The sequence below is a fragment of the Ursus americanus genome, chromosome 22 (assembly GCF_024610735.1).
Source record: "Ursus americanus isolate L20-20 chromosome 22, mUrsAme1.1.p, whole genome shotgun sequence".
NCBI lineage: Eukaryota > Metazoa > Chordata > Mammalia > Carnivora > Ursidae > Ursus > Ursus americanus.
Window position 1 is genome coordinate 13,540,406 of NC_142148.1, and position 17,279 is coordinate 13,557,684.

Sequence of the window (17,279 nt, forward strand, 5' to 3'; positions counted from 1 at the left end):
CCCAGGTGCTCCTGTTTAAGTCTTTATTCAACATTGATCTTCTTCATAAGGCCTTCCTTGGCTACTTTTTCCCAAATTTAATTTCAATCCCTCTCTCCTGAAATACTTCAAATACCTCTAAGAACACCATCCACAAAGAAAACCCACTGGAAAACGTATTTTCAAATCACATTATCTGCCGTTGCAAAATACTGCAAGTCACACATATATCCAGAATATATAAAGAACTCTCAGAAGTCAATAAGAAAAAGAAATATAAGCCAATTAAGAAGTGGGCAAAGGATCTGAATAGATATTTCTCTAAAGAGGATACTACAAATGGCCAATAAGCACACAGAAACATTATCAGTCAACATAATTAGTCATTAAGCACCTGCGAATCAAATCACCATGAGATCCCACTTCACACCCACTGGGAGAACTATAACCAAAAAGACACTAGCAAGTGCTGGTGAGGAGGTGGAGAAATTGGAACCCTTACACACTGTTTAGGGGATCGTAACATGGTGCATCTACTCTGGAGAACAGTCCGGCAGTTGGTCAAGATGTTAAACCTAGAGTTACCATATGACCCAGCAACTCCTTCCTGGGTATAGACCTAAGAGAACTGAAGACATATGTCCCTGCAAAAGTTCGTCCTCAGATGTTCGCAGCAGCATTATTCGTAAGAGCCCCAAATCCAGCTGTCTCTCAACTCATGAAGGGACAGGTAAACTGCAGTACAGTCCCTACGAGGGACAGTCACACGGCAACGAGAAGAGATGGAGTGTTTGTACCCACGACGGCATGGATGGATCTTGAAAGCAGGACGCTAAAGGAAAGAAGCTGGGCACAAAAGACCACATAGTGTAGAATTTTTTATAAGACATGTCTAGAAAAGGTAAATCTATGGAGACCAAAAGTAGATCAGTAGTGGCCAGGGACTGGGGGAAACAGGGAGTGACTGCTAAGGGGAACGGGGTTTCTTTTTGGGGTGATGATAATGTTCTAAAATTAGATGGTGGTGATGGCTGCACAACTCTGTGAGATCCTAAAAACCACTGAATTGTACAGACTGAAACGTACAGGCAGAGCACACGGATTCTATCTCCAGAAAGCTGTTATTAGAAAGACACACATAACTGGTCCTGGAGTTGCATTTCTAATTGGTATTGAGCTGCCTGGAAGGCAAGGCAGAAAAGAGGAGTTAGGGCCGACCTACTGTGAACCCCGGCGCGGGTGGATGGCTGATGAATCCCTCTTAGAGTCCCTTCCTGGCCACAGGCAAAGAAAGGCTCCTGACCACCTTGCATCTGCCTAATCCGGGCTGGAAAAAATAGAGTTCGGGGACTGCTGGGAGCAAGGTGGGAGGAGAAGAGGTTAGGGAAGAGGCGGCGACTGCTGGCTGCTCCAGCTCTCCCGGGAATGTCTAATGGATCCACAAGATGAGGGAGGTACAGCTACCAAAGGGATGTGCTGGCACTGAGCACTGGGTAGGAAGAGATGGAAAGGAAGTGGAGAGATGACAGCCTTGAGCAGCACATGCCTCTGATTGGGAACAGGAAGAGAGCCCAGTTTCTGTTTGAAAATTCAAACACTCTGTTTTGAATCATTCCTTAATCATTTTAGCTCTGTTGGTCTTATATCCCTAAGTAAACAGCAAGTTACCCTTTGGCTGGGACCACACTTGGTATGACTTCGGCTTCCTGTACAGTGCTCAATGCAGTGGCCATAAGCTAAGAGCCACTGGGCCTTGGCATGGATGTACAGGGTGTCTTGGCCTTCATAACCCATTCTGGACCTCCGTGGTCTTCACCCTCTTCTGGAAAGAGCATTTCAATTTCCTTTGGGAAACATCCCTCCCCCATTCCATGCATTTAGTTGGGATGGAGCTGACCCGCTCCTCTGCTCTCTCCGGGCATCGGCTCTTGATCTAGGCTGGCTAATCAGAGCCACAGAGGTTGGGCCAAGGAGATTCAAGCCTGGGAGCTGGGCTGGAATTCCGGAAGTAGGTTTTCTTTTTCGGTTGGGATTGCTGACAGGGAGTTGCTATATGGAGAAAGTCGGCTGAGGGATACAGAAAGACAAAGCCCTGAGAACACTGCTTTGTGCTCCTGGATCCAGCCCAACCTGAATTCCAGATACCTCTGAGTTTTTCAATTATTGTGATCCAATAATATCCTTTATAGCTTAAACACTCCATGTTTCAAATGGACTCCTGCTTGATACCAGCTATTAATAATGAGCTCCACATAGCTGTGGCTTCTGGAAAAAGCACAAAGAGAAAGAGCTGTGGGCCAAAAGTCAAGGCCATGTGTTTTAGTTCTATTGTGAATACCTTGACTATATCACCTCCCTGTGCCTCAGTTACTCTGTCTGCAAAACGGGGCTCATATTCATGTTCCTCTAGGTCCTCAATACTTCTCTGACTTCCGAGTTTATTGCTGTAGTCCAGATCTCTCTTTGGAACTTTAGCCCTACAAATATGATTGCCCTCTAGGATCTTTTTCCTCAACATTTTCCTCTTTCATTGTTATTCCTCTCACTCATTGGTACTTTGTGCTAGGAAACACTAGCTGTCCTCCAATATCTATTCTTCCTTTCTCCCTCCAGAATAATAGAATCCCTGAACTTCAATGGTGCATGTGACTAGACTATGTTTCCCAGACTCCCTTGCAGCTACACGTGGGCATGTGATCAAGTTTCAGCCAATGGGATGTGACTAGAAATGATATATAGAGATTCTGAGGCTGGCCCTTAGCAGAGAGGGGAAAAAAATAAAAATGAAGTAAAATAAAGAGAGGTAAATTCTCCTTTTCCTGTTCTTCCATCCCACTGAGTGGAACACACACTTGGGGGTGAGCTAGGTTTTATCCTGCCAATGAGGGCAACATTCTGGGAGAGCAGAGGACATATGGGGCTTGGTGTCTGGTGCTGTGGAGCAGTCCTACCAGCTCGAGTTGCTCACCCGTGGACTGTTAACGTGGAGGAAATAAACTGTCTCATTTAAGCCATGGTTATTTTGGGTCTCTCTTGGGGTGTCTGGCTTTAGCAAATAAAAAAACTGCCTCATTCCTCACCTAGGGGAGAGCTGGAGGAGGGAGTGGTGAATTCTAGAATTGGAGTGAACATGGCACAGGGGACTTGGCTGCTCCAAGAGCTAACCTCTCAGTTTTCCCTGGGCATCCCGGGGGCTCACAGGCAGGCAAGTGAGCCTGAAATACGACTCGTATTCTCTCCTGGGTGATCTTACTCTCTCTGGGCCTCAGTTTCTCCTTCTGTACTGAGAAGGGCATGTTGGTCTCCTAGGTCCTTCCAACTCCAACCTTCTGTGGTTCTGAAATTCTAGGACAGATGTTAGAACTCAGATGCCAGTGGGGCCAGGAGGGTCCCATAAGTGGGTTAAACAGGCCAAGTGGGGGCTGTGGTTGGGCTGCAGAGGAGACACCCCCTCCTAAGAGGCCCATCGCTACTCAGCTCCCGTTGATTGCTGCCACATGAGAACGTAGGATTGCCAGATTTTCTAATTTTTCAAGAAGAGCTGGAAATCTGGATTGTTTTGGTCTGTGCAATCTCCTGATTTTTTAATGTTGGCGACAAATTCACATTTTTTCAAACACTCTAGGGGCCAAACAAAAATGTCTGCAGGCTGAATTTGGTCGTTGGCCACCAGCTAGGCATTTTTTGTTTTGATACTATTTTCCTTCCTTCCTTCAGCAAATATTTATTTGAAGCCTTCTAAGTGGGGGGTACTGTTCTATGCACTGGGGATAAAGCAATGAAAAAAACAGGGCAAAAAATGTGCCTGTCATCATGTAGCTTTCATTCTAGAGGGGCGTCCTGACTTATTCATGCAACAACTATTTATTGAGCAATTCTGGCCCAAGCACCGTTTGGCTGGGTAGGTAAAAAAGCGTTCACAGGCCCTGCCCTCATGGTACATACAACATAGAAGGGAGACAGGCAGTGAGTGCGTAATTACAGACGAAAAATTCAGTAATAGGAAGGGCTGCAATTTAGATAAAGGGGAGTGGCTAGCAAAGTCCTGTTGAAGGAAGCTGCATTTAAAATGAGAACTGAAAGTAAGATTTCATCTAGTAAAAGAACATGCTAGAACATTCCAGATGACGGCAGAGGCTTCCAGGGTGCCCCTTCTCTATACCCCTTCAGCTGTGGCCACCCCTGTACACGCAGAGGCTTTCAGTTATGAGCACTGTGCTCTACAGCTCTCTTGGGGCAGGCCAGAAATGCAGGGAGCTAATAATCCAGCAGAAGCCCTCAACCTATGATGGAAGGGAAGATGCGGATAAATACGCCAGCACCCCCACTCGTTGGTGGGTCCACTTGGAGGTGTGTTCTGCAGTCTCCCAGGGGCCCCAGGAGGGACTGAGCCCCAGTGGCCGGCAGCAGTAATGTTTCATGCAACGTGTACTGGCCGCCTCCCCTTCCCCGTCTCACTTTCCCACTCTGCACCCAGTGCTTCCTGGGAGAAACCCAGCAGAGATGGGAGAGAACATGGCCAGGTTTGAGGACAGAAAGCAACTTAAGAAGAGTAGTGGGGCTGCGGAGTGGGGCAGAAGCCAGCTCATGAAGGGCCTTGGGAGGCTGGGATTAGGGTTTGTCCATGGCGAAGCCAGTGACCATCTTCCAGCAGGGAAGTGACACAACCAGGCCTGGGTTGTAGGATGACCCCTCTGTAGGCAGCTATAAAGGGCAAGATCGACAGCTGGAGGTGGAGGCAGCTGGGATTAGGTGGTGGGGTTGGAGAGAGGATTGGGTGGCACGGGCTCAGCAAGGCACTCTGGGCTTTGTCCCCCGTCTTGAGGATGCCCACGGTTCGGTTTCAAGAATGGTGGTGACACAGACACAAAGGCCATCCTCAAGATTACACAGCCCCACATAGTCCACGAGAGCCCAGCTGTAGGACTTCAGGGCGGGCTCTCTCTAAGGCAAAGAAGGGCGAAGGCATGCATTTTAGGGCGCAAGGACTTTACCAGGTGTTTAGAAAAACCCTAAAACACCCAGACTTAGTGGGACACTCACTACTCTAGCCCCTTTGGGACAGCCCCACTTTTTGCAATGGCTGCCAAGTCCACTCCGGTGTTTTCAGCGGCTCTGGGCTCTGCCATCCTTTACCTAAGCTGTGCTCTGTCCGAGGACGCACGCCGGACTTCCCGCAGGTACTGCTAGACATATTAACGGCATTCCTACGTGGCAAGAGATTTCTGCACCACCGACACCATTTTTATATTCTTTACAACATAATGGCAGATGATAAATCTATCTTGCTAATTACACATCCAGCTTGTTATAACCCCCATAAAAAACACGAGCAGCTGGAAAAGCCATGAGGTGATGTCAAATCATATTTCTGGTCTCTAAACAGAAACAGAAATATTTTCCAGGCGCTGGTGAGTCTCATGGTTCCTACCCATGCGTGGAAGCAGCTGCCAACAGGTCGCTCACCTCGGAGGAGATGATAGCTTGCCTGTTCTCTAAAGCTCGGCCCCTCCACCCCCACCCGTCTCCCTGAAGAGATGGCATGCACATGTGGTCTGCTGGGAGGCCAACAGGACGCATGCAGACAATCGGCCGGCTTTGGGTGTTAGCAGCTGGGGTCCTTTTTGCCTTAGGAAGGTGCTTTCAGTATTTCTTCCATTCACCACCGCTCAGCCGATAGCATTTGCCCAGAATTCTAACTGGACGGTTCCCTGATATCATTTGTCCATGATACGTGTGCAAAGCTGTGGCGAAGGTCCACGCCGGAGCTGACAAAATGCCTCCCCTCGTCTCAGAAAAACGGAAGGAAAATGGAATTCATCTGCCGGAGACACTAAGATAAACAACAGGGAACTAGAAAAATACTTTACCTCGTTTTTCAGCTAAGATTACTGTTTTTGGCTGCAGTGTTTCCTTGCCCTCTTAGGAGGGAGACAGCTGAAGGTTCTGAGCTTATACCCTATCGAGTGGAGGCTGAACGCTTCATGTGTTGGAAGAAAGGCATGGGGGACGACAGAAGGGGAAGCTAATTAAATTTTCACATGTCGAGGGAACATTCCATAGGAGCTCTCAAACCCAGACTGACCCAGAGGGGCAGCCTTTGTTGGAGAAGCCACCTCATAAACGGCCCCCACAATTCCCAGGACAAACCAGCTGGACAGACTGTCATGTTGGGGGAAAAAAAAAAAAAAAGACAGAGAAGAGACAAAATGGATTCTTACCTTCCCGTATCTGGATGCAAAAGTCCCGGTGAGTAAGGAGTGAAAAATAATTATTGTCTCGTCCAAATCCCACACGAACACACGCTGCGATGAAAGAGAGGAAAAGAATGGAGACAAATGGACTTGCTCGCATCTGACTTAATGTCTGCAGAAATTAATTCCCCGGGAGGAGAAAGAAATCTTGAAAAACATTATCTTTAAGTTATTAAACATGTGACTCACTGATGTGTCACTGGGTCCCCATCCAACCTCAGCTGTGTAAAGTGTATTCTGATGGCCCATTCTGGGCTCCTATCAACCCAGAGATGCCAGACCCAAGAAGCCCTTGCCTGCCACATAAAAGCTAAAAAATGGAGGCGATCAGGCCAAAAACAGCAATAAAAATCATATAACTCGTTTGAAAAAATGAAGCACTGCCTTTTTTACATTCACCGCTCTCTGTAAGCCCCACTACTTCTCAACACTCCCGTTTTTAGCAATTCTGGTGGCTACCTCCATAATTCTAAGTAACACACTTAGGCCTTCTTTACTTACCAGTTTGCCAACTTTAGACAACAGCTCTGGACTGAGTAATGCAAAAGATGAGGATTTAGCTCACGGTAATCTTCCTTGTTTCTCCAGGACTTTACATTTTTCACATATGTGAGCCCCTCTAGTCCCAAGACTACCCATTTTGGACACTCTCCCTGGCTGAAACAGTCAATCCCCCATGGAAGATTTTGGCTGTTGGTGTCCCACCCCTCCCCCCACCTCCTCCCTGCTCCGATTTGAGCAGCACTAGCCTTCCTTGCCCACTGCCAATGGGGATCGACTGTTTCATGCATTCGGTTTCAGGGCTGTACTTGAAACTTCTGTGCTCTGGCTAGATGTTGGTTTTCAAAGTTGGTAACCAGTAAAGAGCACTCACATCTTGTGATTACTGTTCACTGCAGAGCCAAGGAACCTGCCGGGATTTCCCTTCCTTCTCTGTGTGTCCAGTGTCCTAACCCCAAAGCCACTTTCAGGAGACCACATTCCTCCCATTAAGAGCGTGTCCTTTCTTGTGTTCCTTCTCAAAATCATACCATATCCCAGTTTGTTCGCATAGGAGCCATGCCTGTCTGGAATAACTTTCTGTCTTTGCAGGAGTTTATTAATTGCTTTAATTCTTTTCTTGTTTCCAATGATGTGACTGCATTAGAATCTCAAATTCGGCTACACCCTCCGTATCAAAGATGTTCCTCCTCAGTGACAGAATGTTCCAGTGTGGACTGGATCATCTTCGGGCTTCTGCAGAGCTAGTATCCTGAGATGTCCTTTTACTGCATTTCCAGATGAGATCCACTGTTTCCTGGATCCCAAGTCTCTCTTGGTTTTCTTTTCTTTTTTTTTTTTTTTAAAAGATTTTATTTATCTATATGAGAGAGAGCGAGTGAGCACAGGCATGGGGGGGGGAGGAGCACAAGAGGGGAGGAGCAGAAGAGGAGGGAGAGGGACAAGCAAACTCTGTGCTGAGTGTAAAGCGCAATGTGAGGCTCGATCCCAGGCACCTGAGATCATGACTTGTGCTGAAACCAAGAGTTGGATGCCAACTGAGCCACCCAGGTGCCCCTCTCTTGGTTTTCTTCCTTGTTTTGCTTGAGTACATCCTTAAGCTGCTTCTTCTGAAAGGGTGCTAGTAAGCAGAATTCCTACATATCTGATCTATCTTGATTTTGCTCTATGGTTCCTCTGGGTACGGAATTCCAATTGGAAAATAATGTCCTCTAGACGTTGGAAAGCATTCCTCCATTAGCTTCATGCCCAGTGTGACTAGTGAGAAGTGTGATGTTTCACTGACCTCCAGTCCTATGTAGGTTTTGCTTTTTTTCTCTCTTGGATGCTTTAGGATCGTGCATTTGCAATCCTCAAGTTCCACGAGATATACTTAGGTGTCGTCTTCTTGAATTCATACTGTTCAGCACCTACCATTTTCAATCTTATTTCTTCAAATGATTTCCTCTCACCTTTTCCACTGTTCTCTCTTCCTGGAATTCCCGATAGTCAAATTAGACCCTTTTTTGATGGATAAGGCTTATACTTAAAAAAATATGTTTTCTATAATTTTGTCTTTTTGATCTGTGTTCTGGGAGGTTTCTTAAACATTTCCTCCCAACCCTTCTATTAAACTTCTGATTCTGTCATTTAAAAAATTTCCAGTGACTCTTATTTTGTCTCTAAGTATTTCCTTCTTCCCAAGAGCCTCCATTTCTTATTCTATGGATGCAAGAGCTCCTTCGGATCCTTATAAGAAAACCAATCAGAATTTTCCTACATTCCTGTTTCTTTTCTTTTCTTTTTTTAAAAAATATTTTATTTATTTATTTGACAGAGAGAGAGAGACAGCCAGCGAGAGAGGGAACACAGGCAGGGGGAGTGGGAGAGGAAGAAGCAGGCTCCCAGCGGAGAAGCCTGATGTGGGGCTTGATCCCAGGACTCCGGGATCACGCCCTGAGCCGAAGGCAGACGCTTAACGACTGAGCCACCCAGGTGCCCCTACATTCCTGTTTCTTAAATTACCTGTCACTTGTCCTATTACCTTATCCTGGCCTTATTTTTCACATTGTTGGTTTTCCTCGTTTTCTTGATGATCACTGTTTTTAAAAGCAAAGGGCTTGATTGTGTGTGTAGCTCGTGTTGGGGGTGGGAGCCAAAGACCCCTATTCAGTCTGCCATCTTGAATGGGCTACCCTGGAAAACTCTCTGGAGGTGAATGACTGTACTTACACACGGGCCTTTGCCATGCTTTTAACAGTAAAGGGAAGGGTAGTCTGTAGGAGGAAAAGGTCGGTTAGTGCAGGGGTTTTCAAAACAATCAGCAGATCTGAGAGTTATTTTGTGAGTTTTTGGGTCTAGTTACAGTTATGGGCGTATATGTGTTGGGTCATGGTATTAAGTGTAGTTCTATATTAGGGGTCATGGTAAAAAAAAAAAAGTTTGACAACTACTGTTTTTAAGGAGGGCTCCTGGGTTTCAATATGCTAAGTCCTAGTTTATCTGAACTAACTCAGTAGGATCAGTGAAACAGACATTTTGGTAAGGGAATTTAAAAAAATCAGCGAATATTTTCAAATTGAATGCAGACTCCATTCATTGACCTACTACATTCCCTCTGAAGAAGAAAGTCTGTCTCCCTCCCCTGCCCTAGATCTGTTGTGGGTAGGTGCCTGGTGGCTATTCTGCAGGTGACCCCAGTCCTTAGCCCACTGTGGTTTGGGCCAGGGAAAGCCCCTCATCCCAACGGGGTCAGAGATCTTTCCTTGGAAACCTGAAATTGGAACCTAGAAAGACATTCCTCATCTTTGAGTGGCTGTTGGTGGCCACGTGATCTGAGGGACAGGGAGGGCCAGTCTCCATGGAAGAGAGGGACGAAAGATGGGAAGACCACCCCACACTCTTCCAGGACCTGGTTTCAGTCAGAAGCCGAGAGAGGCCGGAGGAGCGTGGAGCCCAGGAGCTGGTGAGCGCGTGTACTGAAATGATACCACGGTTGGTGGGGGATTCTAGCACCTGTGCTGTGGCCTGCGGGGAGAGAAGGCGTAAACGTACTTCCTTGGCCCGTCTACCTCCCGCTCCCAGGACCTTGCTGACGCTCCGCTGTCCCCTGCCCTGCGGTTCTGAGAGAATCTAGGGATCCCTAAAATAACTCCTGCTTTTACACTTAAGCTAGCTCAAGTTGGTTTCTGGCACTTGCAGTCGAGGGATTTTAACTAATCTACACTCAGAATTTCTCTCCTTTCCACTTCTCAACATAACTTCTCTCTCGTGGGCTTCTGTCATTTTAGCAACAGTGCCAAAGACTTAGGAGGTGTGACTGGGGCAAACCCTCCACGCAGACATTAAGCACGGAAGTGAAACACAGCTCGCACCTTTTCAACTGTTCTTGCCCAGTAGTTCTTTCCTCTGGAATCGAGAAGCAGATGTTTCCAGAATGATATCGTCCCGTAATCCGCGACTTCCATGTCACCCCCACTGCCTTCTCAGCTTAGCAGAAAATGTCTCTCCACCCCCACCCCTAACCTAGAGCAGAAGCCACGTTAAATGACTGAATAATGAAAGAAAAAAAAAGACATGAATGTATGCACTGCTCTCTGTGATTTCCTTAGACCTGCCACTTGAAGCTGCAGGAAATCCTCAGGAATAGGGAGGCAGAAAAAACAAAGACAACCCGAGGCAAACAAATTTTCTCCTAGCCTTTTACAAAGGCCTAATCCTGCTGAGGGCATGGTGCAGTCTCCTTGGTGTTAGAGGGAGAGGGGTTCGAAAGTTAGAGGAAAAGGGAGAACAAATCCCTTGGCCTGAGAGCAGTCCCGTGAGCAGTGGGGATGCTGGCCCTGTGGCCGTCCCCAGGGGGGCAAGCTCTCAGTGGGATGGCTGCTGGTCTACCTCAGGAGGCTGACCAAGGGTAGGAGACAAGCGTGGTATTCAGAATATTTAACACCCTCTGGGACAGCTGGGACGGACACCGGCCATAAACAAGCACTAACAACCCTACCAGCGCATCCTGGCTAAGTAGTCCAGCTCTACTAGTGAATGCTGGCTGACTCGCAAAAGCCCTGGGGTGGGCATTTGTTGTTGGGCACCCAGAATCTGTCCCTGCCTGGTAAGAGCACTCTGGTTTTCTTTTCCCATTCGGTGCTGTGTTGGTTCAATCGAGGGCAAGCCCGAGGCAGGCCAGTGGGATGCTGTCTCCTTGGAATCAGACACTGAGTCAAGTGGCGCTAGAATCTTCCATGGTTTACTCTCTAGGAGGGCAGGACCCTCAAGGGTCCCGAGATTCCTCAGCACGGCCTCTGTTTGTTACCTTTCTTTTTTTTTTTTTTTAAGTTTTTATTTAGTTATTTGACAGAGAGAGAGAGAACAAGCACAAAGAGGGGGAGGGTCAGAGGCAGAGGGAGAAGCAGGCTCCCCCCCTGAGCAGGGGCCCCGATGCGGGCCTCGATCCCAGGACTTGGGATCATGACCTGAGTCGAAGGCAGACGCCCAACCAACTGAGCCACCCAGATGCCCCTGTTACGGTTCTTTCTAACCTTGGTTTTATGACTTTCTCTCCATGTTGCTCCCTCTCCGTAAATTCCCTTTTGCTTAAGTAACCAGAACTGGTTTCCCTTGCTTGCGACTGCAGGATTATATCTCATACTCCAAGGTTCCCATTTTCGACAAGGATTGCTATGCCCAGTGTATGGCACGGAAACCCAGAAGTCCGGAGACTGCATGGACTCTCATCGACCATGGTGGGTACTGACAACCAGGACGGAAGCAGCCACCACCTCAAATCCTGGACACGAGGGGCTCTTATACTGTCTTCTGAGACCTCTTGAGCTCTGAGAATTTCATACAGTTCTAGGGGCAAGGGGCCCCAGTAATGAGGTGGAGTTTCTTAACCACCCTGATGGGATGGGGACTCAGAGTCAACATTACATTGACTTTAAGGAAATGATGAATATATTTCTCAGCACGTCTGAGTTTGTGGGCGGAGCTTGGTAGTTGCTGCATGCATTCGTTGTACAGGATTATGAACAGAGATGGGATGATGATGCATTTGCATCTCCCGGCACAGACCGAGACTTTGCCGACTCTGCCCGCGTCCCCATAGCACACTCAAGCCAACAGATCTGCCCTCCTGTATTTCTGCCTTCGGCGAAGAAGTACGAACCAATGAACGTGCCCATTTTTCTCCCTAGGTATCGAATGGTTGCTTCCATCTGTTTTTTGGGGCATCCGTTTTGCCTCTGCCCCCACTAGTACCCTTCTCCTTCTCTCATGCATGCTGTTCTTTTTTGTTTGTGTGGAAAAATGTCAGTGCTTGACGAATAGTCCTACACTTGCTTTATTACAATAGAGACAGGCACATCCCACTGGGTGTTATATGTAACTACCGAATCACTGAACACTACATCAAAACCTAATGGTGTACTATACGGCGGCTAACTGAACATACTCAAAAAAAAAAAAAAAAAAAAAGATTGGCACATCCCTCAGACTAGCCCTTCTCAGCCTGGGCTGCACTCCGGAAATCATCTGAGGAGCTTTGAAATGCTGACGCCTTTGTCCCTCTCTCAGGGAACTGGATTTCACCGATCTGAGGTGCAGCTTAAGAATGAAGGCTCTCAGTGCTCCCCAGGAGTTCTAAGGCACAGCCCAGGTTGCGAGCTAGTGTGTAAGAAACTCAGCATCATAGAAACGATGCAAGCGCATCTGAGCCAGCCTCCTGTCTCCAGACAGATAAATATCCAAGCCCTGATAGAACCTCGAGGGCAACTTTTAGAACTCCCTTGCAATGTGTGTTTAATTAGTCTGGGATGGGGCCTGGCCACCTGCAGTTTGAAAAGCATCCCAGTGACATGCAAATGTAGCCAGGGTTAAGAACCTCCTAACCCAGCTGGGAGGGTGCACTGCCCACTGGCGTCTTTACCAGGGCCTCTCAAAGTGCGGTCCTTAGCCCTAAGACAGCTGCGCATTCTGGAAACTTGCTGGAAATGCAAATTCTCAGTCCCCTTCCCTCTCCCCGCCCCCGAATCTAACAAACTGGAAACCAGCAGTCTGGGTTTTCATGGGCCCCCAGGTGATTTTGCTGCTGCCTACATTTGAGACCCTGTGTTTGATGTTCTTTACTATCTCCAGGGTCACTTTTCCTAGCCTGGTCCGTCAACAGGGCTTCCTTACGGCCAGCACAATTCTCCACCTTCCCATCAAGTGTTCTTTCCTCCATTACTTAGAGCTTTGTGGACACAAAGGGTCATTCTCCCCTGTGTGCGTGGACAGAACTCTGTCCCCTATGCTCCTGTTCCAGTCACAGGTGGAGATTACATTCACCAAGTCAAACAGGCAGTCTGGAGTTACCTCGATCTCATTGTCCCCTGTTGGGGAGGGGTCACTGCTCCGCTTCGAGCGGCCTCGGAGCTTCCCGTCGGAGGCTCGGTGCGGCCTGTCCGTGTCTCCCTCTTTCGCCGGCGTGGAGGGTCCATTGTGTGTGTTATATTCCCCTGGTGCAGGAAAGGGAGGGTCGACATATCAGAAGTTTTGCTGAGTGTCTCCTCCCAGGAAATATCACTCCACCAGAACCAGCTCCATAGTGTTAGGTCCCAAAGGCAGCACAGAAGGCAAAGATCTCATGGGATCAAAACTGCTCTTGATGGTCCCCCCTCGGCTGCCTGTTCATAATCATTCACTCACGGAGCGAAGATTCACGAGCAGGCATAGTTCCAGGCACTGCTTCTCATAGTACTTAACTTCTAGACGGAGGGGAGGAGAGGGGTGTCAGACAAACAAGTGAGTATCTAACATGCTAGGTGAGGATGCGTGTTACAGAGAATTGTTTTTTAAGATTTTATGTATTTATTTGTCAGAGAGAACGAGAGAGAGAGAGAGAGAGAGAGGGAGAGTGTGCACAAGCAGGGAGAGTGGCAGGCAGGGGGAGAAGCAGGCACCCCACTGAGCAAGGATCCCGATGCAGGACTCAATCCCAGGACCATGGGATCATGACCTGAGCTGAAGGCAGATGCTTAACCGACTGAGCCACCCAGGCGTCCTGCATGTTACAGAGAATTAACAGCCAGGATGAGGACCGGGAGTGCTGGGAGGTTACTAACTGCTATGGGGCTAGTCAGGGAGGGCCTCACGGATAAGGGGATACCTGAGTGGAACTCTAGGGAAGTGAGGGTGGGCCGCTGGGGGAGTTGTAGGGACAGTGAGCAGAGCTTTGTGTTTGCAACTCTCTATATCCCAAAGCCTGAGAACCCCCAGATTCTCAGAAGGAAGAAAATCAGTATTTAAAAGGAGCAGGCAGCAAACTTTTCTGTCTTTAAGAGACGCACATCTTGGGGCAAGTGGGACGTGTGCAGGGAGAATTCTCTGTGTTGCTCTCCCTATGTGGCTTGCTTCATTCTCTATTAAAAGCACAGGGCTGGCACTGAGGACATGTCAGTAAACGATCTGAACTGAGCTCTGGCTTGACCTGTATGTGCAGGGTCAGCGAGAAGGTGCAGAGCAGAAGGCAGCCACCTGCGGCTTCCACTGAGCTGGTGCTTCTAGGAGGCACAGAGAGGCTGCCATGTGCATGCCCTCAGGCATGATGGGGGGTCTGATGACACCCCCCCCCCCCCGCATGAGTGAGCAGCACCCTCTTAGGACCCAGGTCCCAAAGCCAGAATCCGCACTGTGCTGTTTTTTAAGCACAGAAGATTGAAATACCTGACTTTTTATCAGAGTTTATCGTCTTTACTGAACTGATGAAGTAGGATGACGTGTCTGTGTTATCCTGGACACTAAGTCTGGGCCAGCCCCCATCGTTGGAGTGACAGAAGCATACACAGGCAGGGAACCGTGGAGGGCACCCCATCCCGCTCTCTCATTTTACGGCTGCTGGTTTTAGTTCCCAAATGTATCCTGAGGACTTCATCTCTCCTTCCATAATCACCAGTTCTTGGATCATTAGGAGGAAAATGCTTTTGTCTAAAACTACTTGGCAATGGACTGATTTTTTCCCCACTACCCTGGAAGGATGATTTCCCTCCAAAACCCAAGGGACTTAACTTGGTTTATTTAATATTTCTAAAACTTCTTAGCAGACTAAGGACATAATAAGGAAAGGTTTGCTTTTGAGTTGTCAGGACTGTGGGGCCATCTCCCAACTCCCCAAGTTTTCAGGACACATTGAAAAGGGGAATACATCAGGCGTCTAATAAATGTTTAAATAAGGTGTGCGGGAAGCCAATATATTAAGAGTCTCCCGGGGCACCTGGGTGGCTCAGTTGGTTAAACGTCTGCCTTCGACTCAGGTCCTGATCCTGGGGTCCTGGGATTGAGCCCCCCATCAGGCTCCCTGCTCAGTGGGGAGCCTGCTTCTCCCTCTCCCTCTGCCCTTCCCTCCGCCCCCACCCCCATCCCCACTCATGCTGTATCTCTCTTTCACTCTGCTCTCTCTCTCTCAAATAAATAAAATTAAAAAAAAAAAAAAAGATTCCCCTCCCTGCCCCCGAAAAAGCAGGCCGTTTCCCAACCTTTTACATTCTTGAGAATGAAGTGTCAAGATTCAAAGTTCACAGTCAGAGGTACAGAGGCTAAAGCAATTTACATAAACCTTCTTCGGGGTCGTTTTACTCTTTTTCTTTCTCCCTCCTCATTTTTACATCACCTCCAAGGGCTTCCTTGTAATCCCTTTGTGATGTCTTCCTCCCACCCCACTCCCCAGGTGACCACCGATACACTTTCTCTCCCTAGAAATTAGTTTGCTTTTTCTAGAGTTTTAAATAAATGGAATCACACAGTATATATTCTTTCTTCGTCTGGCTTCTTTCAGCCAGAACGATAGTTTCGCGAGTCTGTCCATGTTGCCACGCGTAGGGATGGTTCCTTCCTTCGTGTTGCTGAGGACTGTTCTACTGTCCAGATACACCACGCCCCCCTGCTCGCCTGTGGGTGGACATTTGGGTTGATTCTAGTTTTGCTACGAACGTTCACACATCAACCTTGGTATTCATGTAAACTTTCTTTTTACCAGTGTGATTCCAAGGTCATGTGGTGAGTCTATGTTTGACTTTTTAAGAAACTGCTAAATTGTTTTCCAAAGTGATTGTACCATTTCACACTACCACCGGCGGGGTAAGAGAGTTCTAGTTTGCTCCACATCCTTGCCAACCTTCAGTATGGCCAGTCTTCATGATTACAGCCATTCTAAGGGGTACACATTGGGGATTTAATTTGTACTTCTCTAATGACTAATGGTCAGCATCTGAATTAGGGTTGTGTTTTTTTGTTTGTTTGTTTGTTTTGTTTTGCCATCCCTGTGTCTTCTTTGGTAAAATGTCTGCTCAAATACTTTGCCCATTTCATTACGAGTTGTTTTCTTAGTCTTGGGTTTTGAGAATTCCTTATATATTACATGTGTGTGATGGTTAATCTTGTGTGTCAAGGTGATGGGCTGGTAAAACATTATTTCTAGGTATGTCTACTAGGGTGTCTCCATAAGAGATTAGCATTTGAATCAGTAGACTGATGGGGGGGGTGCATTACCCATTTGGCTGAGGGTCCAAATAGAACAAAAAGCAGAGGAAGGGCAAATTATCTTTCTTCTTCTTCTTCTTTTTAAAGATTTTATTTATTTGACAGAGAGAGAGAGACATCGAGAGAGGGCACACAAGCAGGGGGAGTGGGAGAGGGAGAAGCAGGCTTCCAGCTGAGCAGAAAGCCTGATGCGGGGCTCGATCCCAGGACCCTGAGATCATGACCTGAGCCAAAGGCAGATGCTTAACGACTAAGCCACCCAGGTGCCCCCAAATTATCTTTCCTCTTGAGCTGAGATGTCCACCTTTTCCTGCCTCAGACGTTGGAGCTCCTGACACTCAGGCCTTCTGACTCAGATTGAATTGCTCTACTGGCTTTGCTGGTTCTCTGGCTTGTAGAAGGCAGATCATGGGACCTGCTGATCTGAACCATTTCTTATAATAAATCTCTTATCTCTCTCTCTCTATCCTATGTAGAAAATTAGATAGAATTTATTTAAAAACTATTTTCTTTGGAGAACTCGAATACAACACACTTTATCAGATACATGCTTTGCAATTATTTTTTTCCCAGACTGTAGCTTCTCTTTTCATTCTCCTAACAGTGTCTTTCAAAGAGCAAATGTTTTAAATTTTCATGAAGCCGATTTATGTAATTTATTTTCTTTTTGGATCATATTTTTGGTGACATATATGAGAACTCTTTGCCTAGCCCAAAGTCACAAAGATTTACTCCTGTTTTCCTTAGAAGTTTTGTGGTTTTATTTTTAGGTCTATGATCTATTTTATGTTAACTCTTTTATGTCATGTGAGGTATGGACTGAAGTACAGTTTTCATGAATACAGATATCCAGTTGTTCCAGAATCTTTTGTTGAAAAGACTATCCTTTCTCCATTGAATTGTCTTGAAACTTTATCAAAAATTACTTGTCCATATACACATGCATTTATTTCTGCATTCTCTATTCTGGTACATTGATATACTTGTTTATCTTTATGCCAACACCATATTGTCATGATGACTGTGCCTCTGGAGTAAGTCTTAAAATCAAGTAGT

The 17,279-nt window shown here is 47.1% G+C and overlaps 1 protein-coding gene across 2 annotated transcripts in view; it reads right to left on the bottom strand.

The window, feature by feature from the left end:
* EYA2 (EYA transcriptional coactivator and phosphatase 2) overlaps window positions 1-17,279 on the bottom strand; it is a 267,436-nt gene that overhangs the window by 79,002 nt on the left and 171,155 nt on the right. For both annotated transcript variants that reach the window (XM_045804754.2, XM_045804755.2), the window contains 2 exons: window positions 13,062-13,204; window positions 6,201-6,284 (listed from right to left, as the gene is read on the bottom strand). In XM_045804754.2, coding sequence (XP_045660710.1) covers window positions 6,201-6,284; window positions 13,062-13,204 — 227 coding nt within the window. The remainder of the gene's footprint in view (window positions 1-6,200; window positions 6,285-13,061; window positions 13,205-17,279) is intronic.